Source organism: Rhamphochromis sp. 'chilingali' (assembly GCF_963969265.1).
Source record: "Rhamphochromis sp. 'chilingali' genome assembly, chromosome: 8".
Lineage (NCBI taxonomy): Eukaryota > Metazoa > Chordata > Actinopteri > Cichliformes > Cichlidae > Rhamphochromis > Rhamphochromis sp. 'chilingali'.
The window spans coordinates 28,629,146-28,655,566 of NC_137935.1; the positions used below are offsets into that span (position 1 = coordinate 28,629,146).

The 26,421-nt window shown below is 39.9% G+C and overlaps 2 protein-coding genes across 3 annotated transcripts in view; both read right to left on the reverse strand.

Annotated features, from left to right (window-relative positions):
- Positions 1-532: 532 nt before the first annotated feature.
- cul3b (cullin 3b) lies at positions 533-19,343 on the reverse strand. Its single transcript, XM_080889885.1, has 16 exons — positions 19,078-19,343; positions 12,670-12,867; positions 10,269-10,382; positions 9,946-10,106; positions 9,430-9,544; positions 9,070-9,298; positions 8,535-8,680; positions 7,838-8,014; positions 7,420-7,590; positions 5,612-5,719; positions 4,666-4,790; positions 4,234-4,330; positions 3,816-3,950; positions 3,481-3,667; positions 2,097-2,242; positions 533-1,820 (listed from the first exon to the last, which is right to left on the reverse strand). The coding sequence occupies exons 1-16, from the start codon at positions 19,138-19,140 to the stop codon at positions 1,689-1,691; spliced, it is 2,304 nt and encodes a 767-aa protein (XP_080746011.1). The 5' UTR covers positions 19,141-19,343; the 3' UTR covers positions 533-1,688.
- A 2,631-nt stretch (positions 19,344-21,974) lies between these two features.
- Positions 21,975-26,421, reverse strand: part of pde2a (phosphodiesterase 2A) — a 177,524-nt gene continuing 173,077 nt past the window's right edge. For both annotated transcript variants that reach the window (XM_080889418.1, XM_080889419.1), the window contains exon 31: positions 21,975-25,408. In XM_080889418.1, the coding sequence (XP_080745544.1) occupies positions 25,174-25,408 (235 nt within the window). In that variant the 3' untranslated portion in view covers positions 21,975-25,173. The remainder of the gene's footprint in view (positions 25,409-26,421) is intronic.

A 26,421-nucleotide genomic window follows, 5' to 3' on the forward strand; every position in this document is an offset into this window, starting at 1 on the left:
TGCTGACCACCACCTTTGTGACCACAGTACACCCATCTTCTCGGATAAAGCGCATCACAAATGATTTCTTCAACATAAGTTTACTGTACTCAAATTGCCTCCACAGTTGCCAGCCTCAATCCAATAGAGAGCACCTTTGGGACCAAAATCTCAGAGGAATGTTTCCACCACCTTGTTGAATCTGTGGCATGAAGAATCAAGGTAGTTTTGAAAGAAAAAGTGTTTTGACAGAAAATTATCCAAGCTGGCAAGCAGGGTGTAGCATAGCAAAGTGGCCAATGGCAGCTTCAGCTGAGTATTTTCTTACCAAAAAGTAAAGATAAACAGAAACACGTGAATTGGAAAATACTGTAATAAACAACATCCTCATGAAGCCTGCCAAATTCTTGTTGTGAACACAGAATCTGACTGTGGCTTACCACTGAAATTAAGCCTTGATTATGGTTACAGATGCATTTCTGAGGCTTGCCAAGGCCTTGGTTGGTCATGCAAAGATGCAGAAAAAAAAAAAAAAAAAAAAGCATCCCTTTCATTTTTTTTTTTTTAAATTCTACATTTAATATGATGAAAACAAGGCCCTGTACAATCCACCTTTGCAGTGAGTACAATATTTATTTTACAATTTGTACACATTAGAACATGGTGCTAAACTGGTTCCAGCTGATCAAAATGCAGTCGAGAACGAAAAATAATATCCTCTTTGCACACCTGCACCACAAGGAACCTTCCACTCAGAGAGAAATCTTTTTTTTTTTTTTAGGGGGGTGGGTGGCCTATCATACGCAGGCCTTACGTGAAAAATGTGTCATGAGAGTCCAAACACCTTTTATGGAGTTTCATGTGTGTCTTATATTCCCCTGATTGATCCAATAGATAAAAGCATGCTGTGAAGCAACAGCCCTTGATCTCTATAACCACTAGTACAGACCTGGCCAAATGAGAATGGCATTAAATAGTTCATGTTTGATAGCAGACATTAAAACCCCCCCACCCCCCCTAAAAAAAAAACAAAAAAAAAACCAAAACAAAAAAAACCCACCCCAGACCTATTTGCAACATAAATTAAGCACTCTTCATGTTTTCTCAAGTACTCAAAATGTATTTCACTGCTGTTGTAAACCAGGTCTGTACCAGTTAACACTCTGTCCTCTTCTTTAAATCTAAAAATCCTCTTGAGAGGAAAAAGGCCTATCTGTCAACCTGTACAGCCATTATTGTGCCACAAAACACAAACAGAACACATTGACATCAACATTTAAAACAGGGGAGTGAGTTCAAATGTTTTCTCGTTCTCCGTGTGGCCTCTGATGCGCTCGTTTGGTGGCGGCGCGTCGTTAGCCCGCAAACAGGCCCACTAAGTTCTCTCCAAAGGCCACAAGAAACATGGATTTTATACAAAACTAGACTCCCTCATTTCACTTCGCTCAGCTGAAGAACTCTAATAATGCTAGAAAACTTCACCATCCTTTGCATGATTTTTTTTTAACATTTTCTTTTTTTAAACACATTTTTATGGAAGAAATGTTAACCTTCCCAGTGTTTCCCAGAATCAACAATGAAAGCATTTCCAAGTTTGTTCAAACACATAGCAGTCCACCAAAAAAAAAAAAAAAAAAAAAAAAAAAGAAAGAAAAAAAGGCCCTCAGCTTCTTTCAACTCGATGCTAGCTTTCATTGAATTAATTTGTTTTATGCTACATAAGTGTACACTTTGCGGTCCTCCGGTGTTCTTGCCAAATATTCCCTCTCAATGAGTCCTTCAATGCGTTTCTTGATGACTACAGGACTAGGAAGGAATCGTGCCCGCAACTGCTGTGTGACCTGTGGAGACACATGAAAACACGACTGTTTAATTCACGGCTACTTCTTTCGTGGCCTTTTTATTTACCAATTTATTATTAACTTTGCTATGCAAGACTCTTTTATATCAGCTTTTTATGTGAAAGAAGTAAACCACTAGAGCGCACTAGAGGCTCTAACCTCTTGTACATCATATAATGTGCCACTAGGGGACTGGTGCTGTAAACCACAGAACATTATAGTTTTATTTTTGTGCTCTTTACAAGTGGGCTTTAGCTACAGCTTCTGCTGACTGACCTCTGCTACCAGGACATTGTGCTGCATCTTCTTTCTAGACTTCATGATGCGAACGATGGCAGCTTCGATCTCATGCTTCCTGTCGTCGTCCACTTTCTGCCGCGTCTCCTTCCTCTCTGGATCCGACTCCCCCTGTTTAGCAGCCACTGGGTAGTGCACAAAAAACACACGGTAGATAGACAATAAATGCAAGAGATCATGATGAAACGTGTCATTTCCTTATGTACATTCAATAGTCACTTTATTAGGTATGCCTTGCTAGTACTCAGTTGGAACCCCCCTTTGCCTTGTGAGCACCTGTAACTCTTTCCCTCATAAAAGGCGACATGTGACCACCCTACTCTACCCTTAATGAGGAGTTCTGACACCTTAGTATATAATCAATAAAGATGTGGTTTGATGACCATCAGAACAGTTTCTGGGTTTTTCCAAGGGTAGCTGCATAGACAGAAACCACCCACACTACCTTCTGCTGCACACCCATTTTGCTCAGGAAACAGGCCTGAAATATGACAGACATCGCTCAGTTCAGAAGAGAGCTTCAGGGATTACTTCTAGCAGGCTTTCAAAGCGTAAAGAGGTAATAGACAAAATCATCAACAGTACTGAGACAGACTGTGGTGTTAGACATGTGGTGTTTTTGTCTTTCAGTCTTTTGAACTGTAGCGTCAGTTTCCTGTTCTTAGTTGACGGGAGTGAACGTGGTGTGGTCTTCTGCTGCTGCAGCACATCTGCTTTAAGGTTGACGTGCGCGCGTTCACGGATGATTTTCAGCATACATGTAGTGAGAGGCTATTTGAGTTACTGCTGCCTTCCTATCAGCTTGAAGCAGTCTGCACATTCCCCTCTGACATCAATAAGTGATTTTCAGAAAATATTCAGAGTTTAGGCATGTCTGCATGCCTAAATGGTATTGAGTTACTGCCATGTGATTGGCTCATTATACAATTGCTTTGATGCACAGTCGAACAGGTGTATCTAATGAAGGTGCCATTAAGTTTATATTTACCTGTTCACAAAATCACCTAAAAGATGCCATTGAAATACTGTAATCCACACGTGTTTCCCTGCTCTTTACGTGCTACTAGACTTTAAACTTCTTTATCTGACTAAATATTTATTAATTAACTAAGTTTTGTTCTAGTGATATGAAGATACAAGATTAAGGAGGAAAAGTCTTGAAAAATCAAGATAAGCTGTATCTGTAACAAATTTACTGCCTATTAATAAGCTTTAAGAAAATAAAAGTTCATTTTTTTAAGCCTGACACAGTAAAAATCTATACTCACACAGTTTACATTCACAGAATAACACCTAGGAAAAATCAAACTAAAGCTGTGAGCCTCAAGAAAAGTGCTTAACTTCATGATTTTGTTTTTCATACCTGTCTGGATTTTGACACGGTGCAGTTTGGAGGTAAACTGGTCGTTAACTGTAAACACATGGCCATTTTCGATCTCCTTGGACTTTGGCTCCTTGGTGAGAACTCTCTGTGTTGGCTTCCCACAGGCCAGAGACTGCAGTGCTCGCACCAGCTCCCTCTCTGGGATGTCCGTCTCCTGCTGGATTTCCTACATAGTGAAGAGGGCAGGCTTGGTGTCAACACAGTACAGAGGCCACAGACTAAAATGACCTTTTCCTGCTTGTCCACGACACATGAAGACATATGGGGACCAAAATATCCTACTATGTTGGGTACTAAGGAATTAAGTTGTGCACCTCAAAGGTGGACTTCTCTCTGTTGTTGAAAAGCATGAGAATGGTCATCTGGAAGGTGGACACTTGGAGTATGTGCTTTCTAGTATTGGAGCCTGTCACCTGGGCACCACCTACTCCGACCTCTGACCCATCCTCCTGTTCAAATGTTGGGATAAGGCAACATAAAAACATTAGTCAGAATCCATTTTGACAAGATGTCAAAACAGCAGATTTCATTTTTACTTTCCATTACTTAAAACTGTTACATTTATTCGCATTTGTTAGTCTGTCATTTGCTTATATTTAAAACACTAAGCTAATTTATAAAACAGAAAATTCACAATAAGTAATGAACGTAAAGCCAGGTCCACTTGTTATTCTAAAATGAAATAAAGGTTGCTGAAATGTACTGAGACTCCCCTTTCCAAGTGGAGCGTACCTTTTTAATTGGCCCGTAGAAGGTGGCATTTAGATCTGCAGAGCCCATATGGTGCTGCAGGGTGAGCTGTCTCCCACTGTGCTTCCCAAGGTAAAACCTGCATGCAGAGGAGAGTCATACTAGATTAACCTAAAACAAATGATCAATGCAACTTTGCTTTCTGCAGCAGGACACAGTAGATATTTAGTTTGAAATGCTGTGTCTAGCAAACATACACAGTAATATTTTCATGAAAGGGACTAAAAGAAAAAAGTAATCTCCATGTTCTACTTCTACTGGTAACAACATATAATGGATTTATTGTTCCTTGTGGATCACACGGAGAAACCTTTTAGAAAATCACCAGACTGAAAAGCTAAGTGCTGTTATGAAAGCACACACATGTAATCAATAAACTACCAAATCTGTGAGTGAAGTGAACAACTAACAAACCTTCTGAAGACTTCAAATGCATGTCGAGGTGAAGGTGGAATATTGCACTTGGGTGTTGCTGATTGCGTTGGCCAGTATCCCGTGGTCAGGACTCTAACAGTGAGATCGACCCCTCCGAGTGACACCTTGAGTTAGGAAAAATAAAAAACAACACGTACGATCACCTACAGTGATGCCATAGTGATACTATGTGGTAATATTGGTAGCATTTAGATTTGGAAGAAAGACATCCTTGCTACTTTTAAGACCTGACTTAAAGCTTTTGTTTTTGATAAAGCTTATAGTGGATCAGGTGACACTGAATCTTCCCTTAGTTAAATTGTAATAGGCCTAAGCTGCCGGGGGTTGTGTCAGTGTTTCTTCATCACTCTCTCTGTGTTTATACACCACTCTGCATTTAATCATTAATTATTATTCATCTCTGGCTCTATTCCACAGTGTGCCTTTTGCCCTGTCTCCCACCCATCAACGCCAACTGGTCACAGGACTTTCCTGGTTCTCCTGGAGATTTCTATCTGTTAAAAGGAAGTTTTAACAGATGTCGTCATTGCTTGCTCATGGGGTGAAAAATTATTGTAGGGTCTTTACCTTACAATATGAAGCACCTTGAGGTGACTGTTACAGTTACTGTGCGCACACAAGATCCAGACATGACAAATATCAGACAACACTACTTGGACCATGAATTTAAAAGCAATGTGCATAAATATGAACTCTGATTGGTTACACTGTTCACCAAATGGAGCTAAAGTCACCCCAGCAATCTGAAAGCACAGCACAAGCCAGAAGCTTATGCACTATGACTTTCCAGGATATGGATAATTAGGTGCCTAATTGTTAATATGTAACTGAGCAGTGCAACAAAGCTCAGTCAATCAAGCAACAATGTCCTGATTACATTTACTAATTAGGCTCTTTATTGTGACAAAAAGTAGATTTTCCTCACCCCAGTCGTCTGTAAATGTTGTCTAAACTCATCCATGGTGGTGTTGGAGATGCTCATATCTCGGAACATGCCCTCCAGTTTAGAGGTGAACTGACAGCCGCACTCGGTCTGTGCAATAAAGACATGAAGAAGGATTAGATTTATAATTGGTAAGCTATTCAAAAGAAAAGGGGACAGCTCAAGCTGAAATCAAGTGTAAGAACATAATTCTGGGCTGCAGAACCAGATTTACAGATATCAGCTATAGAGATATCTGCTTCCTCCTAGCCTCGTCATGCTCAGTGAACCCCCCAAAAACCAAAGCATGTATTTGTCATAATTCTGTATTTGTCATAAGTGTTGTCATAATTGGAGATGCTTCCATCTGCAGGGATAAAGCGTCGGGTGCAGTTTGGTAGAAAAAATTAAAATAAAAATACAATTCCAACATAAAACTGCTCACATCAAGGTTTGTGGATATATTTGAGTAACTGGGTCATGATTTCTGCAAAGAGTCATTTCTGCTGAGTTTTTCCGAATGTTTTTTTTTTTATGGCCACTTTGAGCAAAAGAAAGTGAAGGACATCTGGTTCTATTATATTCAGGAGAAAGCAGGCATTTCTACAGCTTATATCTCCAAAATCAAACAAGTCTTACTGAAAAAATGGATAAAAAGCACTACAGAAAAAGTGAGTATATTTGATTTTGAAGGGAACTGTCTATTTAAAGTAAAGAAACATTTATATAATGATCAAACACAGGCAAGTGGATACAGTCTGAAAACTGTATGTTTCCTTTTACCTAAACATCCACTGAAATGCAAAAAACACGGAGAAAAAAAAATAATGTAAAGAAGTGCCCATAACACATCTGAGCACTGTGGCCTAGTGATGGTAAATTTGATTCTTTTTACTGAATCGAGTTTTAATGAGTCACTCACCAAAGTGAATCGGGTTTTTTGAGTCATTTGATTCACTGAGTCAGTTGACCAGAGAGTGCAAAAAGTGTACATTTTCACTCAAACTTAATTTGTTTCTCTTTTCATGTAAATCCTACTGCTAAGATGAATGATTCTAAAAGAAAACAACTATTTTATAGAGCAAAAAACAGCAAAAATATTTCTAAAATTAAGCAATTTCCTATCAAAATTGCTTAATAAACATTTGTTTATTTTTATTTTATTAGTATTTTCCTTAAATGTGTTAAATATATATTTTCTCATCTAAATGTCCACTGAGCTGTGAGCCAGGGGGCGGTAATGTGCCTTAACATTGGTTGCCAACCAAGAAGAAGAAGAAGCTGCAGAGGGAGGGGGTGAGTGAGTGATTCGTTCGCTCTATGATTCAGCACAGGAGGGAGGGGGTGAGCGAGTCCTGAGTGATTTGCTTACGCTTACGATTCAACACAGGAAGGGACGGGGTGAGTAGCTCAAATGTGCTGTTAGCATGTTAGCAGAGCGATGCTACTGTGAACCGAGGAGCTATTTTCTTGATGTGAGCTTCTACTCAGGGTTTTTTTCTTCCAGTTCAGAGCAGAAATGCTTTTGTTAAGAAACTGGCTGTTGTTTTCCCCCCCACAATTTGAATTATAAGCTAGATATATTTCTACTAAGCGAATTAGTTTGCTAACAGAAACAGGGATGAGTCAGTGAGTCAGTTGGGCTTGTGAATCATAATTCACGACTCAGTAAAGTGATTCTCGAGTATTGAACGATTCGTTCACGAATCGTACATCACTATTGTGGCCAGTCTCCAAGCACCCAGGGATCTTTCATTTTATATTCAGCTTACTCCAAAGCCAGAGTTATATCATGCCACATGCCTGCTCACCTTAAGTTTTGAGATCATGTTCTTTTCCGAGTCGTCAGAGACGCTCTTGTTAGTGAGCAGCCTGCGAGCCAGGTGCTGCTTGTAGTACCTCTCAAACACGTCCTTCTCCTGCATGAAGCGGAAGAGCACCATGGCCTTGTCCAGTATAGACTCCACTTCTTGCTCTGTCAGCTGGATAAAAATAACAGGGTCAGGTTATACCCATTAATCAAAAACAGACTTTATGATTTATTTTCCCCAGCACTTTTGAAAACACAAAAGAAAGCAGAAGCACAACTTTTTACATGAAAACATTGTGTGGGTTTTTTTTCTTTTTGGCATTTTTTGAAGTGAGGTTATAAATTTGAAAGAAGCAGGTCAGTAACATTTGTCATACGTTCTAAAAATAAGAGCATGAATGCATGATTAGTGGGCTCACCCCTTTAACACCCTTCTTCAGTTTGTCATCGATGAAGAGTGAGAGGTATTCAGGCGAGCGGGAGTTCAGGTTAAGGAAGTACTCAAAATCACCAGCAATAGTTTGTTTAAAGAGGCGGTCATTGTTGAAAGACTCCTGGAGGAAGCGGTCAAAACGGGACTTCAGGTCCAGCAAACCCTGCAGGAAGACAGGAAATGCAACAGCGGCGTGCATTAGAAGGAGCTTAACAAACAGTAGCTACAGCAAAGGAAAGGTGGTCTCATCAGAAAAGGTGAATCTGCAAGAGCTGATGTGGTAAAAGAAGAGGCTGCTGTTTTCTACCAGAGAGTAAGAAGTGAGTCATTATTTTAACCAAGAACTTCAAAGGGATTTAAAGGCCATAAGATTTTCAAAAGCACTGATGTCTTTCTAGTTGCCAGAAGGACCTCACATGCTAAGTACAGTGCAAAGACTCAGTGTGGATGAGGGTAAAGACCATCATGGTTTGTGGTAACAAACATGGGACCGAGAGCAGATATTCTCTGCTGGGAAGTAATTAAAGTGCATTATGGTCAAGGCTCATCACGCAATGACATGCTGAAGTGTACTGAGCCAGAGGAAATCCATCTGTGATCTCTTACGAGGTAGCACATTCTCAGTATCATCAGAACAGTCCATCTTCAGCAACATTATGTCGACTGATAACCCAGTGCCGTACCTGAATATAGTCCACAGGGTTTTTCCCTTCTCCTTCCTCTGACACCAGGGCCTTGCCCTGCTCCCGCAGGTATGAGCTCATACACTCACACATGGTCTTCAGCCCATTGGGAACCCTGCTGAACAGCTTGTACATGCATGCCAAATCTGTAGAGAGGTAAGCATGAATACACACATGAGCACACATCAAAAATACACTTCTGCCAACTGAAAAGGGACTGAGCATCTGAGATCTGCAGAAAAGGAGGAGAAATATACTCTCCAGGCACTACAGTTCCAGTTTCACTGAAATCAAATCATCATTGAATTCCTCACATATTACCATTTGTGGCATGAACCAATGGGAACATGATATGACTGTATTACTGAGCCAGTAAAGTATTTCCTGGAAGTGACAGCTTCACGGTTTATTAAAGAGTGTTGGGGATTTTCTATTTCACTGTAACTCGCGTGGATGTCAATTTAAACAATAAATCACTAAAAATATAAACGCTAAAGAGGTGAAGTGGAGCAGCAGGCTGTGACTGAGGGCTTACCATCTGTTTTGCCGTTCTTAAGCATGTGGACCAGGCCTGAGTTTTCCATTTCTACGATGGTCTTCATGTGTTTGGAGATGAGCTCACGTTCCACCACCTTGACGATGGGCTCCTCTGTGGATTTATCCAGGCAGTGCATTACCCGCTCGATCTCCTCATTAATCCTGGCTTCAACTTTCTTTATGTACACACTGGCACTATTTTCTGCAAGGAACTTTTGGCTTTCCATCTGAGTGAAAACAAGAAACAGTTTATACAAGAGGTTTTAGTTCCTTTAAGGGAAGCCACAAAGAAATATAGACCCAAATTAAAATAAATAAATAAACACATAAACAAGGAAAATGGATTTCTCTCCCAAACCTGGAAAAATTCTGCAGACATTTCTAAAAACGGTGCTTCAAAGTCTTCTTCATACACAGATCTCCCTTCAAGGCCGAGAATCATTAACATTTGGCAGGCATTTCTAATGGCTCCCCTAGAGAAGGAGAAGCAAACCAAATGGTAAGTAATGCAAAACAAAACAAAACATTAAAAAAAAAAAAAAAACTTTTGTGGAAGCTCATTTCACACTCAGTATAACTGCCAACTAACTTTTTACTATTCATCCATTGAAAAACAGTTACAGTCCACAGTGCATGAAATTCAGAATAGTCAGTGTTTTTAAAATGCCAGAGGCTCTGAGGCTTTTGCCCACTGGGTGCAAATGCAGCAGATGTATTTGACAGATCTTATATTTCTAATACCAAAGGCATCTGCCATGTCCACCCCTGGTGAGAAATGATGACTTTTCCATTTAAAGATCAAGAACGCAAACTTCATTTTATTTGAAAACTAAAGATAATTTATTAGATAATGCTATTTGTGACTTTTGGCTACCTGTCCACCACCTCTCCCTTCCTCTCCCGGGCAATCATGTCTAGCAGAGTTTGTCGGAGGTGGTCTCTGATGCAACCATAGCGAACCACTTGATCCCTAAATATGATAAGGCCCAGGTTGTAGACGTTCTCCACGCTATTCTGCTGTACGTACACCCGATCCTGTGACAAAGACACACAAAAATGTCCCAAACAACATTAGAATGAACTGGAATTAACAGCAGCTGAGCTTAAATGTATATTTAAGCATATAAAATACAGCTGTTATGTGTAAAATATTTATATCTAACGCTCATATGTCTTACTGCATGACTGTATACTCACCATATACATCAGGATGTCTCTAATCATCACCATAGCTGTCTGGTGGTCATTCCAGGCCTGATTTAGGGTCTGGAGGAAGTTATTGTTTAATGAATTGAGAACATCTTCCCGTACCTTTGGACGAGACAGAAACACAGCCTTAGAACTTAAGCAGACACCTGTATTTGTATTTTGTTGCTCGTGCAGCATTTTAATGCGGGCCTTCTTTACTAGTCAGGCACACAACAGCTTGATAACAGTCACACTGCAGTGTGACTCAGCAAAGTAAACTAAATGTCTCAGTGGAGTAAGATTCTTAAGGGCACACTGACCTCTCCTTCCTTCTCCTTCGGGGCAGAGGTAATATATTACGGCCTCTGCTCTTAATGTTACAGGCGACCAAGCTTTATGAATGCACCGACTTCTTCTTTTCCACATCCAGATCAAAAGTCAGAAGCAAAACCATAAATCTAAACGTGCACTATGCAAAGTCATGGCTTGCTTAAAAAAAATCAACAACAAAAAAAACAATGTACCCCATATTATATTCATCTGTTTTGCCACTTTGTAATGCTGCTTTTCCATCATATCAAATATTACATATATTACAAATCAAAGTGTGTGTGTGTGTGTTTATAAATGCTTTATTTAACTTTAACTTTCTTAAACACCAGCTGTAATTAAAGTATGCCTTAAGTTATCAATTTCTGACCTACATTAAAGAGCCAGAAGACTGCATATGGTCTCATCTAAACTTCAGGTCTTAACAGGTTAACATTTGAAATAAATAAATAGATAAATCACAAAAATGACCTTAAAAGCCAGAAGTGATTGTAGAAAATAAACATCTGAGACCGAATAGACATGCTCGATTGGACTTAAAGCTTATTTTCATCCCTTGTCTAGACAACGATGAATCACTGCTGAAAAAATACACATCTACAAATCCTTCTCTCAATAATTCATAATAACATTAACTATTAGGCCCAAAACAATATATAACCCCCCCAACCTCCCTGCATAAAAATCAAAACAAATGCACTTCTGACTGAACCTCTCGACTGTCTTCCAAACTTAAGCTGGGTTGAGACGATGCTGCGTTCGTACCATTACAACTGTTTCTTTCAAAGCGATGCCTTTACCATTATAAGACAATAAAAACACACTCAGCTGTCAGAGAACTCGTCTTTGATCCATTACTTGTTGACATTTCCTGACTGCTCATTTACTAAGCCTGCCAAGCTGAGAATGTGCATTTAATTAAGCTGTAAAACCATCTGGCTGTTATTCAATAACATCGTGCTGAAATATTGCTCATCGTGTGTCTGCTCACTGTAAGCTGCAAAGAAGCCTTTGCGACAGATCTCATGGACAGGCATAATTTGCCACTAATTATACATGCTACAAAAATACAAGCGACAGCTTAGGAACAATTATGCTTTCTCTAACTTATTAGGAGTTTTAAGAAGGAATAAATCTCAGATAGCCCTCCTTTCTGCCACTTTTGTTTTTAAAAACAAGCTGCTTAGGATAATCTACTTCACTAACATTTTATTTTCAGTGGTAAAACAAACCAATTACATGTCCGATTTGAGAAAATGACTCCATCATCAAAAGCATCCTAAAGCTCTTCTATAAGGCACAGGACAACGCCTGTTTTATGAAGGGCTTTCAGACAGATGTGCCTTCTCTCACAGCTGAAACCCCCGAATAAAAAACCACTGAAGCCCCCCATCCTCAAACCTGGGCTCTTCCTTGCCTTCCAGCCACAGGAATGAGGCATCTGCTAAAAAAAAAAAGAAAAAAAAAAAAAAAAAAAGAAGGGGGGGGCGTGAGTAAAGGGTTTTACAAATCTACCACAAGACTTAAGTAACAGCCTGTGGATTTATATTCTCCATCTTTCTGCTTATGTGCCTTTACAAGGCTGCTCATGAATGCAACCGGCTCATATTTTCTGGTTTTGACTTTGTTGTTCAGTATGGCATGCAAGCCAAGCAGGGGAAAAAGAAAAAAGAAATCATAATATGAATCCTATGACAGTTTCTGTTTAGCACCAAACAGACTTTCAAGCATTTGAGTGAAATTCAGCCCTGACATTCGAACAACAGGCCTCATTAAAATCAGATTTTAATATCATTGTGTTAACTGGAGGAAACTATTCACAGGCCAGGTTTGTTCCACCAAAGAATAACCTAACCGTCTCCAAAGAGCAACCGCAGCTTCAATCTTTCTTTATGTAGATCAAATCCAGTCTACTTTAAATACCAGCACAGTATTGTGTAATACATACTAGCCCACCATGTGCTGCATGTATTACACACAGGAATGACAGACAGCTCAAATGAACTCTAAATATTTTAGTCAATCTGTCATCACTTAACTTCCAGCAACTGTTTTAGGCTGCGATCTGTGATGGCCTTACTTTGTTGATGAGGTGTTCAGTAACAACTTCACGCAGGCCCGTGTACAGCTTCTCTCCATGTTTATGAAGCACCATTGTGTAGGCGTTCCTATAAAGTTCCTCAAAACTCAGGCCGCTGTTGTTCTTCCTTTGAATTTCCTGGATGGCATTCTTCAGAAGGTCCCATATGTTGTTGACGTACTTCTCGTCCATCGTCATCTGCAAGAAGTAACAAGTAATGGGTTTCAACAGGACTATAACCAGTGATTAGTTGTGTCAACATGAAGAATCTGTGCATGAGAACATGTGCATACCACATCATGTTCTAGAAGATCAGTACATTTTGCTAGTAAGGGAGCTAAGACTCCATTCACACAGGCCTAGAAAGTGGTTGGTGACTGTCTGGTAACCACTGGTTGCCAGAGAAAAATGAATATTACCCAATTGGCTGTGAATGGTTGTTGGAGGTTGCCAGCTGTCGCTAGGAGAAACTGACTGCAAAGAGGTATAGCGTCTTTACCCAAAAAACCCTTGTGAATGCTTTGCTTCCCAGCAGGTTGCCACTTTGCTCATAGTTTGCATGGAATATGGCAACTTGTGTGCAAACACTGGCCAACTTTTTTCTTTTTTCCCCCCGTCCTGTTTGGCAGTGTAGCAATCAGAATTGTTGTCTGAAGGCCAAAAAATGACAAACAGATTTAATTTCACAAGTGAAGCATTGCAGCATTTGTTGCAATTGTCCACTTGATACTCATATTTTATTAGACCTTTATTAGGGTTTTTTGATTTTGGATTATCACAACAATAATGGACAAGACCGGGTGACGGAAAAGAAAAAGGAAAAAGTGAAGTTGGGGAGAAAGTTGACAGAAAGAGAGGGAGAGAAGAAGAGGGACAGAGAGAGAAAAACAGCAGAGAAACCACAGCAACAACCAACATATACATAAATAACAATGACAGTCACCCAGCAGACAGTGCAGAGACCCCAGGGGGTTGCAGTGACAAGCCTGGAGGCTCTGTCTGCTAAGCCAGAGCAGACCAAGCTCCGTGGCCAGAGACCCGAGGCCCAACAGCACCCCACCCCCCAGTAAGGGCCCAACAGAGCCAGGGGGCCCAGTGTGTGTGTGTGTTTTGGGGGGGGGGGCACACCTGAGATGTTCTAAGAGAGAGGGAAGACAGTGTTATCATCTAGGTCGCCCAACAAGCAAACTGAAGGGGAGGCTGGAATGTTACACTTCAGAACCTTTGATAAGGTTTCACATATCTGGAACCAAAACCTCTGAACAGGTGGACAGAACCAGGAAGCATGGATGTAATTGTCAGGTGTATTGCCTTGACAGTGCGAACAGGTGTTAGATGATGCAGACCGATCCTGAACATCTGTTGATCTGTATAGTGCACTTTATGAAGGATTTTCAATTGTATTAATTGGAGATTGGAGTTTCTAGTCATTTTAGACATATCTGAGACCAAACGCTGTAATCAAAGCTGACTGATAGATTGACCTCCCATTTAACAATAGAAAGGGATATCTACTTTGAGAGCGTACTGTATATTTGGAGGTTTTGAAATTAAATCTGGAGCCTATCCGATCCCTTAGGATGAGAGGCAGGGTACAGTCAGTCTGTCACAAATAGAACCATTCGCACTCACATTCACACCTAATTTAATTACCAACCTAAACCCACTAACTGCATGTCTTTGTACTGTGGGAGGAAGCTGGAGTACCTGGAGAGAACCCACACAAACACGGGGAGAACATGGAAACTCCAAACAGAAAGACCCTGGCCTAATGGTGGAATTGAAGTCAGGACCTTCTTGCTGTGGCAACAGTGCTGACCAATGTGCCACCCCTTGGAAGTATCATATTATTGTTTTCTAGTATGTCAGGGTTGTTCCAGATGGGTTTATGTTTACATGGAATTAGTGAAGACTCAGTCATTTTTAGAAATTCCCACCATGCTGTCAGAGAGGAGCTGATATTGATGCTTGAGCTAATGAACTGTAGGTCCGAAATCTCTATATTACTGCATAGTGCCTGTTCTACGTCTAGCCACAGCTCATCTAAGAGGGTATGTTTTAACCATCTTGAGATGTACTGTAGGCCTGTTGGCTAATAAGCAGTGGTCCCAACTACTTGCTAAGCAGTAGCTGAAGTTGAAAAAGTACAATTCAATCCAGAAAGAGAAGATGCTTATCCTCAAAGTAAATAATGTGCCTTTTGCTGAAACCAACGTGTTTTAAAAGGCATAACTATTAGTTAAAGTGGACGTTCTCCATTTCTGATTTGCATCACAGTTTTTCCAAGTTTCACTCCCACTAGCTGGTTAGAGAGGCTACATTCACACTGCAGGTCTTAATGCTCAATTCCCATTTTTTGATCAAATCAGATTTTTTTTGTCCACTTGTTCACACTACAAATAAAATGCGACAGCAAACACGCTCTAGTGTGAACCCTCAAAGTGGCCCGCATGTGCAAAAGAAGACGTCACACACAACGCGCTGTTTAGACCCAGACCAAACAATATTGTTTGACTGATGGCCTTAATATAAAGACTTGTTTCGGACTTTACGTTTCCCAAGTTTGCTTTAAGTTATAAAGTTATTTTGTTATTTACATATGGCCTAATAATTATCCTTATTGCTGTTTTAGAGAGGAGCGGTGCTTCAAAGGATAGTTGCAGATTTCTGTAAGAATCTTCAGATTATACAGTACAAATAAAATGTTCACGTTTCTCCAACGCTGTCTTCCCAACAGTTTCACTAACATCTACACTGGATGGCCCGGAAGTAATCGCGATGTCTTCTCCGGCGCTGATAATTGGCGTCTGTCTTGTGTCAGTGACGTAAAAGACGAATTTAATGCGAGATGACCATTCAAACAGCAGTCGCTTTCTAAAACATCAGGTATGTATCAGATTCAGTACCACATACTCAGGTCGGATTTGAAAACATCGGATTTCTGCTGTTCACACTGTCATACCATGATTGGATATGGGTCGCATATGGTCAAAAAAGCCGGATTTGATGCGCTTTCGCCTGCAGTGTGAACGTAGCCTTAGTTACCAAGTGTTTGCAGACAAGTCGGTGCCTCCCATGCAAATTGCTCGCAACCTTGGCAATCTGCCATTGACAGAGAGTGTTCTCCCCTAGGCCTGCGTGACTGAGGCCTCATGTAGCATGGCAAAATGAACAACAGAGAATCAACTGTTCAAATCACATATGGATATTAAGAACATTTTGTTGATACTGATGTCCAAATTAATTATTTGATAACTCTATGTCTGTGAAGGTTCTCAGTCATCCAGGTCATCGTAGTCAAAGGAGCTTGCAAAGAAAAGCGTCTGGACTTCTTTAAGTTACTTGAAGACAGGTTTCACAATGAACTCACCCGAAACTGTGGCTGATTGGGACCCACACCCAGTTTCACACCTTGGCTCAGGCGATTAGAGGATCATCAGGGGGTCCTTTTGTCCCTCTGTGGGGGGTTACTCCCACTAGGTTTATATCTGGGACTCTCCACCATTTGACCTTAGAACTGAAGAAGCTTCTCGGATGAGAGGTGAAACGTCTTCAAGTAACTTAAAGAAGTCCAGACGCTTTTCTTTGCAAGCTCCTTTGACTATTTGATAACTCCTTATCTATTTTCTGTGCATTTAAAAAAAATGGCTTTCATTATCTCTGAGTCAACGCACAAACAGAGTAGGAAAAAGACTGACATGTGACTCATGTGTCACTGCCACAAGGCTGACATCACGTCATTGTTTTGATATGTTCAACTGCAACAATTAGGATTTCATAAGCTTAGATTGGAATGACACTTTATTGTGGAAACACACAGATGTGTTTATGTCCACCCCCATCCCCAAATTTTCTTTTCCGTGGATTCCACCTTCATTGTTGGTGCCCTGCACAGCAAACTGGAGGACCTGCAAATGTCTGCACGGAGCCTTGTGTTTATCCTGACCAAATGAAGTCACTTGAACACGAGCAGGTCCTTTCTTACTCACAGATGTGTAATATATATATAATACCTGTATTAGTGGCATACGGATCTGGTCTGATGGATGATTAGCACTGGTAGTCACGTGGAACTGGCTCATGCTTCCAATCTCTATTCACGCCTATTATTCCAACAAGCTATGTTTATATTTGAATTGTTTGTGACTTGGTTGTGCTTTAACTACTAACATGAAAGTGGCTGTTTTCACATATTTTTCTGCCAGCTCTGTTATTCTCCGTGTGTTTAAAGGAGGGAAAATAAGGTGACTACAAATGACAGCATTTGAGATAATTAAACAGAGAAGAAACTGAGATTTAAAAAACTAAAAGCATTAAATAAAATACTTTGGCTCAGTGGTGATGCAGAATACATTTTGCAAAGTGTCAATCCTCAATCTTTGATTTCTTTTTTACTTCATTATTGAGTATAAGACACTAACAGAGCTTATTACTCCTCTAGAAAACGCTTTCTCATTAATAAATTTGCTCAGATCTGCAAATATTAAGATGATCATTTCTTCCCTGCTGTGTACACTGCCTATAAAAAAAAATCTTCAATCATAGGATAAATCTGCTTATTCTAGCAAACTGCTCAGACTAGTAAGAAAACTGCAAGAGTAAAAAAGGATGCCTCTCAATAAAAAAAAAGAATAAAAGAATAAAAGACCCTAACATGAGGTACATTAAAAGCTCGAGGAAGTGCTGCTCCCATTCCAGCTAATTTAGAAACCATCACATTCCTGTAGCAACGATGAACACTAATGACTAAGCAGTTTTCATTCTTTTGAACACTGTGTTGTGGGTTAAAACACCTCTCAGTTTCCTCAGAATCCTAACCTGGTATGCTGGTAAGGAATTTGGAACAATTTTATTAGGTTAAAACCTTTCTCTCTCTCTTTCCAACTTAAACCCAAATTAACCCACCAAAATGATTTGTATAGTGAGAAAGCAGATATCACAAAGGGTAAAGGTGAGATAGATAATATCTACCATGTCCTCTGAAAATTTGGCTCTGTCAAAACAACCTCATAGGCTGCTTTAAGTACTTGCATAAGCACTATGAGGAAAATGTAAAGTGAAAGAATGCAGGTCAGTGTCTATACACTAATATTAGGGTTAGTCATTGCATACACCAAGCAATTAATATTAAATATTTATGCATGCATGGGCGTGGGTTTCAGTGCTTCTGAAGCTACCAGCCCCAGCTCTTATATATATATATATATATATATATTTTTTTTAAGGTTTCAGATGTTATTTTAAACCAGGAGGAAAGTTTTTTTTTTTACGTTACAAGGCACTACAGATAGGATAAATAACCGTAAAGTAAGGACCTAGTTTAGCCCAGCTGTAAAGCATCATGATAACAAGAAATCTATAATCCAGTCTATAATTTAAATCTTTAAACTTACTCTAGACTCTTTGTGGGATTCCTAATTGCCAAAGACACGTTATCCAAAAGCAGAAAACATAACACATGCCACCCCTGTGCTGCTACTCAGCAGGCAAGCCCAAACACATGCACATCACGACGCTGGTTTGACAGCAGCTCTGACAGTTATCCTATCAAGACTGGGCCACAATCAGCGGGCCCATAGGCATATATGAAGGTGGCACTGAAGTAAAACTTCGTCACTAAGATCCATCAGCTACATGGATACTGTTGCTACGCTCTCATCAAGCCTTTACAGACAGCCTAATGCTTTATGAAAATTTAGGTCAGTTCAGAAAATAGATAATTCAGTGTCTCGCAGACAAAGAGAGTGCCATGTGAGCGAAGAATCTATTCCAACACCAACACAGGTCCACAAAATCCACACAGGCATTAATTCAGAACCAAGAACTGGGTTAGCTCATTTTGGTTTTCATTAGCATCATGTAAAGCGGCCGTAACGCCGCTGAGGCTAAAGTACAGACCTCTGTCTGCACAAACGTCCGTTACATTTAGTGCTCAGTCATAAAGACATTATGCGTTTATATATATATATATATATATATATATATATATATATATACACACACACACACACACACACACACACACACACATAGACACATTTTAGAAAATGAGCAAAAATAAAATCAGTCAAAACAACAAGTGTCAAGACCCATGGCTAACGTTAGCATCGGCTACTTGGCTGATCATATCGGCTAGCTAATGCCTGGGAAGTTGTAAGACAGTTAAGCGACAGGAAAAATAAAAGTGATTTATAACACTTATCACCGAGCTGGTATTATAAATGAGTTTCCATCTAACAGACCGACCAAGAGTGTGGAAGACTGGATATCTGACGGCTACACTTTGTTTACGGATAGTCAAGTCACCTCAGCTGGTTAGCCTATTAGCATTTAGCCCTTAGCGCAGACCACGGTAATCGAGTCCGCGACCGTCGGACGGGCAAAGCCCCTACTGCGGCGTACACTTACAGGAAAGGCCCGTATCCTCATTTTGGTGTCCTTCTTGGTGCCGCCTTTGCTGAGATTGGACATGGTTGCCTCGTCTGTGGGCTCCGTATTCACATGAAAGTGTTGTCCAGGGAGGACTGGGCCGACTACTGGTTTATCGAGCAGCCGACGAGCTTTCACCCGACCTCGTAGCTCCGGGTCCCGGCACCACAAGTTTATTGTTGACTGCCAAACACCAAATCCGACAGTTCTTCATACAGCAATGGCGGACTACCTGCAGTTCTCATTGCGCAGAGCTCACGCACTCCAAATCACGCGATGATTCAATTAGTACGAGCGTTTTCTCAACTTTGCTTTGTTTTGAGCTCGTAAATTGCTGATTTTTAATTTTAGAGCAGTGGTTCTTAACCTTGTTGGAGGTACCGAACCCCACCAGTTTCATATGCGCATTCACTGAACCCCTCTTTAGTGAAAAATAAAAAAAACTATTTTCAAATTCAAGACATAGATATGTTTTTTATTGGTGCACAAAATGAGCCGTGCATGTCATGGTGGAGGCTCTGCCGAACCCCTAGGGTTCGATCGAGCCCAGGTTAAGAACCACTGTTTTAGAGCATGCATTTAACTGCTACACAGTACTACTGTAGTTTGTTTACTGTACTTTACCAGTGTGATACTAGAGTGAAGTGCAGGCGCAGTAATAAAGTAATAAATAATTTTCAGCCACTGTAATTGTTTTGCTTGAGACTGTATACATAAAATAGATCACTTTATGAAATAGTATGTATTGTTGAAGATACATATAAGTATATATCACGGACACTGCGCTATCATAAGTGCCCAATAGACATGATACGTCCTCTTTTAGGCCTACTTAACTACCTGTTCCCAAAAGTCAATAATTTGCTGTTAAAATTATTTTGTTATTATTTATTTATTTAATTCGTTTTATTAGGTTTGTGATGCTTTGTAAGATGTGACGGATGCATTTGTGCTGTGATCTGAAGTCTACAGTTGCTGCATGGGTCTTTCCTGGACCTCTAAGTCTAAGACTCGCCTGTCTCATATTCATGAAAGGTGACCTATGATGTTCTTTCCTTATTCTGTCATATATGCACTATTGGGGGATTCGCATAATTCCCAACGCTTAGGGTTCAGTCTGCTCCAAGCCATTCTGACAGCTTTTTCAGTGCACGGCCTGTATAATGACTCAGAGAGCAGCTTATCTCTCAGGAAGACAGCCCCACACACCTATTGTTCCTTTAAAACAATATTTTTTTGGCTTAATAAGGAAAGCCCATCATAAAAATGTTGTTTTAAAGCAATCGGCTTATGTCAATTCCATTAATAAAAATATAATATGTCCCCTTTAATCAAATTTTTCTTTCTACTATCATACAGAGTTGTGGTCAGAAGTTTACACACACTCATCATTGGTATAATTTTCATGTGATTTTGGGCTTTTAATGATTTATTTGAACTGCTATTTTTCCAGGGTGCAATGATTGCACAGCATTCACCTTTAATCAATTAAAAAAAAAAAAAAAACAAGAATTGGGGTGTACAAGTTTGGATTTATTTTGGATTTTTCTTAAAAAGAATAAATCCTTTCTTAAATATATACATACACCATCTTAAACCTTTTCATAACTGGTACTGCAATTCTACAATTGATTTTAACTTGCCAGTGCTGAGGGCTATTAAATTCTCATTAGGGGTCACGATTGGCTAAAACTGGTAGTTTCAGTTTGCCAGCATATAAAGGATTTATTTTACAGCAGTCACTGGATTGACCAATAGTCAGAACAATGGGAAAGTCCAAGGACTTCAGAGACGATCTAAGAAGGAGAATTACAAAAGTAAGAATGTCTCTTTGAATCATTTCTAAACAACTGAGGATTCCAAGATCATCATTTAAACAATTGGACATCTGTACAAGTTATTCAGATGTGTCATGACTTTGCCGAGATCTGCAGGAAGACCCAAACCCTCAGATGGTCAGGAACCCAGAAACCACCAAGGTTTAAGCCTGTCAAGAACTGGAAACTGCTGGAACGCCAGCATCACTGTCCACTGTAAAGCTTGTACATCACCATGGACTGATAGAGTGCTGACCGTGAAAGAAGTCCCTGCTACAAAGTCAAAATCACTCGAGTGAAATTTGCAGCTGCTCACATGGTCGAGCCAAATGTCTACTGCAGAAAAGCTCTATGGACAGATGAGATAAAGACTGAGCTGTCTCGCTTGAAGAGTTGTCATATATACAGCCAGACGTTTGCCAGAAAGTTGTTGATGGCTACCAAAAGTGTCAAGTTGAGGCGCAACTTGCAAAAGAACATTAAACCAAATATTAGTGGGGTACATGTATATGTTTGAGCCTGTATATATACTTTTGAGAAAATTCAAAGTCAATTCAAACTTCAACACCAAATTTTTCATTTTCTTTTTAAAGTTATTAAAGATATTTGTTGTACAGTCATTCAACAGTTAAGAGAAATCATAAAAAGACCCAGATTTACCATGACATTTTTGCCTGTGATGAGTCTATGAAAGCTTCTGACCACAACTCTATACAGGAATAGCTTCAACTAGGGGCTGATAACATATAATTTAAATGTAATTTCCCATTATAAAAGTATAGCTGTATGAACAAGCTATATAATTTCTATTTAAACTAATGTAAAAACAGGAGAAATGCTAACTACTTTAGGGGTAGATTTTTATCCTAGGAACCCCTCTGAAATATGTTAGCCTAGCCATGCTTAACCATGAGTCCATGTGGCACAGGTCAACAGGAACAGCAAAGATGCCTCTGTGATGACTAAATCAGTGTTGCCAGATACAAATACACAGTTCCAGACAACATAATACACGTGTGGTGTGCACACACATTTAGAAAGGACAACCGAGAAGCCTTTCACCAGATTTATTTCAAGAAAAAAAAAGATTTAAAATGTTGCACATTTGCCTACTTCTGAAAATTGTCCTTGTTCAACACGAAGAACAAGATCACCAGCACTCAGAACTCAATGAAACAAATAATTAACAGATGAATATCCTGGATTTATTGACCAGTATAAGCATCATTTATACATTTCAGATTTGCCTGGGTTATATATTATATGTATATCCCAAACAAACATATAATTTTCTTTCATCCCCTCTGTTAAAGTCTGAGCTTAGGGTTGTTCAAAAATGGCTTAGCAAAAAAAGAAAAAAGAAAAAAGAAAGAAAAGGAGAACAGAAGGCAACCACTTTAAACACATTACAGAATTGGAAAAAAAAAAGTCCCATTGTAAATAATGACAGACGATCAAGAAACGTTTTCTTTTGAAACGCTTGATATTTACAGCAATTATATTTTTTGCCACTTTTAACAATTATGTCACAGGTGATTGTTACGATGACGTTACGTCACAGGTTCGAGTCCCGCTGCTCTGTGATGATGGGAAATCGATTGTGTTCACAATTCATTGACAAGCTGTCATGACGTAGCGGGAAAAGTCAAATATGAACACAGCCCTCGTCGACACTCCAACATTAGAGAACAAAAATATTTTAAGTTCTGTCTGGTTTTTTTTTCTTTTTTCTTGTGGTGTTTTTAATGTTTTCTTTTTCTTTTTCACTTTGCAGCTTGCCAAGAAAGTAGAAAATGTTTGCTTGGCACATTTAGCCCTGACTCTCTAAAACAAACAAACAAAAAGGACAGATACACAATCGTGATAGAAAACTGAAGCATTTTAGGATTAAAATTGTCACACTCCATTGATTTGTGTTTCTTTTCTAAATGGAAACATCATGATCTAACACTTAAAAGGCTTTGGCAACTCAGACCTAAAGCAATAATTTAACAAGAGGCATAGGTATTTACATAGGAATCTATGCAGTGTCACAGAGGCAGACAATTTATATTGCACATGGAAAAAAAAGACAAGTACATGTGAAACGTTGGTTTTGAAATAACTGAAAAATAAAACAAAAAAATGAGAAAAAGAGTTCAAGAAAGAGAGAGTGGCTCTTATACAGACACGTCTGTACGCCCTTTAGAAGCTTTGCAGCAAAACCATCTCGTCCACGGCAGATCAAGCACTTCCATCGAGCTAGCGCTGATGCATATCCCAATCTTGGTTTCACACATACATCACACCACTTTTAGAGGCGATTAACCTTCCTCACTAATAGCTCCTCACTAATTGTCTTCAAAAGGATCCCATGAGGGTTCATAAGGTACTTTTCAAAGAGAAATCCTACATTTGTAACCTGCGATTTGAAAAAAACTGAAAAGAAGCTTTCATCTTCTTCCATTAACATTATCGGGGCAGCATAAAAGGAAAGGGGGGAGAAGAAGGAAGAAATTCTGGTAGATCACTCGAGGTTTGTGTCAGCCTCGTTTCTGTGAACACCGCCTCTGTGGAGCTACACCGAATATTTCTCTCTTGCTCTTAACTACCTCTCTCTCACCCACGTAGACGCTCGTGCCCATCCACACATTCACTCATCCACCGCCCCCTCCCCGTGCAGCCCACGTGCAATGGTGTCCACTTTCCCTTTGTAACTATTCAGCGGTTTTCCTCACATTGCTCTGCAGCATTTCCTACTTTAAGCATCGTAAGGTAAAACTGAGCAATAGCGTACTGTAACATAAAAATCCAGTCAGGTTTTCTATGAGGCACAAGCTGAGAACATAATTTCTGACGCTTCCTTTGGAGTGCAGCGATAGTGAACCGCTGGATGGTTCCAAGAAAGAGTAATTTTGTGATGGCTACATCTCTAGTTTCTTTAAAAAAGAAAAAAAAACCCCAATCTGGATGCACTGAGAACTGAACAAAACGCTTTTATGTCTGACTGGGACACCCGAGGGTGGCTGTGCAGATAAAATAGAAAGAAGTGAAATGACGATTGTGACATCTGAGGTTCTTCACACGGGTATTTCACAGATATACATCTTCTCAGCAGATCATTCAGTCAAACACGTCGATACTCACGCTATCTCTATAACAAATATACAACATACATACTAAACAGACTCTTTATTTCAATTTTTATATATTAAAAGCTCTAAGAAAGGCAGCAAAGATGCGCAATAAGGCAGATCCATATGACACACTCGATGACACACTCTACTCTGGCACATTTGCACTTACAGATGAGATGGATCTTTTAAAGGGATTTGGTTACTCTTTACCTAAAGTGGGTTCATGAGGACGTTAGTCAAGAACAGAAAAAAATGACCTAAATGAAGAGGAAATGTGACAGATGGAGGATGGTGAGAAGAATAAAATGGGAGTCTTTTGGGTTAAGTGTTTAATGAAGAAGGGTCAGGGATCAGTGACTCTGTCATTAATAAGTGATTGTCAAATTGTCCCCTAAACACCTAAAAAAAGCAAGAAGTGAATCACTAAAAAGAAACAAAAACTCCCCGTGCATCTTGATGGTCATGAATTTATTATTACACATATCCTGAAAAGCTGTAACTAAAATGTGTTGAGACGGAGTGGAGATGGAAATGGAAATGGAGTGCATTCATTTCTTAGTTAATGGAAAAAAAATAAACACTGACCCAGATAAAAGGAATAAAACATGAGGTGTCCATACAGCATGCATTCATAAGCATCAGGTGAGGGCTATGGCAGCTGCTTTAAATCAATATAAGCTTTTATGACACATTTTACAGAAACTATAGCACTTTCATCTCACTGTTACATGTTGAAGTAGTCTCTGCTGTCACAATGAATCTTTTCCGCCCCCCTCGATCTTGAGACAGTATGTGCATGTACATATGTGTGTCAGTGTAGCTGTGTGTTTTTACAATCTTAATCAGGATCAGTACTGTATGAATGAGCTTGTGACTAGTGGTAAAAACCTATTATAGCTGCTGAAATAGACAAAGTCACCACCTTCTGCCATCTTCAGCCGGAGACGTGTGGCTCCAGCACTCGTTTCAGATCGCTCGTCTGATTCAGTTTGAAACTTTTGTCCCGTCCTGTCTGGCCTCCTAAGCATCTAAGTGGTTGACAGCAGAGAGAGACCTGTGACTCTTAGGTCACTAAAAAGGTATCCTCAGCCTCTTACGGGACCACGGAAAACTCGACGAAAACCGTCCGCGGCCTGCTGCCGTCACTGACCCCTCCCTCCTTCTGTGTCGTCGAGGCAGCCGTTGAGGCAGTGGTCGTCACTCCCGAAAGCGCCCTGGGCCTGCAGCAGCTCGTATTCCTGGTCCAGGAAGTCGAGGCTGTTGTTGCTAGGCAACCCACGGATGGTGAACTTATGGGACACTTTGGTCCACTGCTCACGGTTAGCCGCCACCCTCTCGTACAGCTCGGTGGCCCCGGGAAACAGTTCAGACAGCAGCCTGAGAAGACAGGAGGCAGCAGGTGGTGTTAATTTTAGGCCTACACATGATTGCTAATGAAGAGTCCTCAATGTCCCAGTCTGAGAGTTTGTTCAATTAATGCCACTCTAAATGAAATGGATTAATCATTCATATAATTATTGTTTCAATTTTATTTATTTAACGTCATGTAATGATTTGAACTGTGCTATCGGGTATTTAATCATCCAGTAACTGGCATTTTGATTTTTCACAGGTTGCAGTCACAGCACATTATCAGAATAAACTGTATATATAGACAATGTTAGTGGCCAAATTGATGTCAATCACTGGTTTTTGAAGTCCTGTTTTCAAGCTTCCACTTTAAGCATTATGTGTTTGTTTGGTTGCTTTTTCAATAACCAGATGTCAGGTGCCAGGTCTGGGTCTGACTGAGAATCTGAGGATCATGTGTGCTCAAATGGTAGCAACCACAGGTGGTATAAAAGTCGTCACCCTTTGGTTTTTCAGATCCTGTTCTGAAACCTCGAGATGAGCGTTTGCCATCGCCATCTTCATTGATGATGACTTGTGTCATTAGCTAACAAGTGTGTGGTTCATACCACCTCCACTTTGAAACGTAATATGAACAAGATTTACATAACAGACTTCATTTGTTATTCAATGAGAACAAAAACCAGTTACCGAGCCCATAAAATCAGCAGAAAAGTGTTTCAAGAGGTCAAGATAGAAAGCTGATTTCCAACACACTTCTATTAGCACGGAAAGCTTTTTGCAACCAAAACTAAACCCATCTGGTGGCCTTCAGATAAAATGCAGCTTTAACCTCCAAAGACCCGAACTCTTCCACGACATGCATTTTAAATTTGTCTTTGATATTTGGGCATATTGGGACCCGGTGAATGTAAAAACAAAGAATTACCAGATTTTTTTAACCTGATTTTTGTTTCTAAGAAAAATGAGAGCCACATATGAGGATATTTGTTTCAAATTTCGATAGAACAGTAGCAGTATAATGTCCTCATAAGTGGATA

Bases quoted from the DNA above. Each gene is read 5' to 3' on its own strand.
- cul3b (XM_080889885.1), bottom strand. From the start codon at position 19,140: ATGTCCAATCTCAGCAAAGGCGGCACCAAGAAGGACACCAAAATGAGG. The intron at 12,868-19,077 runs GTAAGTGTACGC...TACTTCTTGCAG, and splicing joins TGAGGATACGGGCCTTTCCT to ATGACGATGGACGAGAAGTA. The intron at 10,107-10,268 runs GTGAGTATACAG...TCTTTGTCACAG, and splicing joins GAGACATCCTGATGTATATG to GATCGGGTGTACGTACAGCA.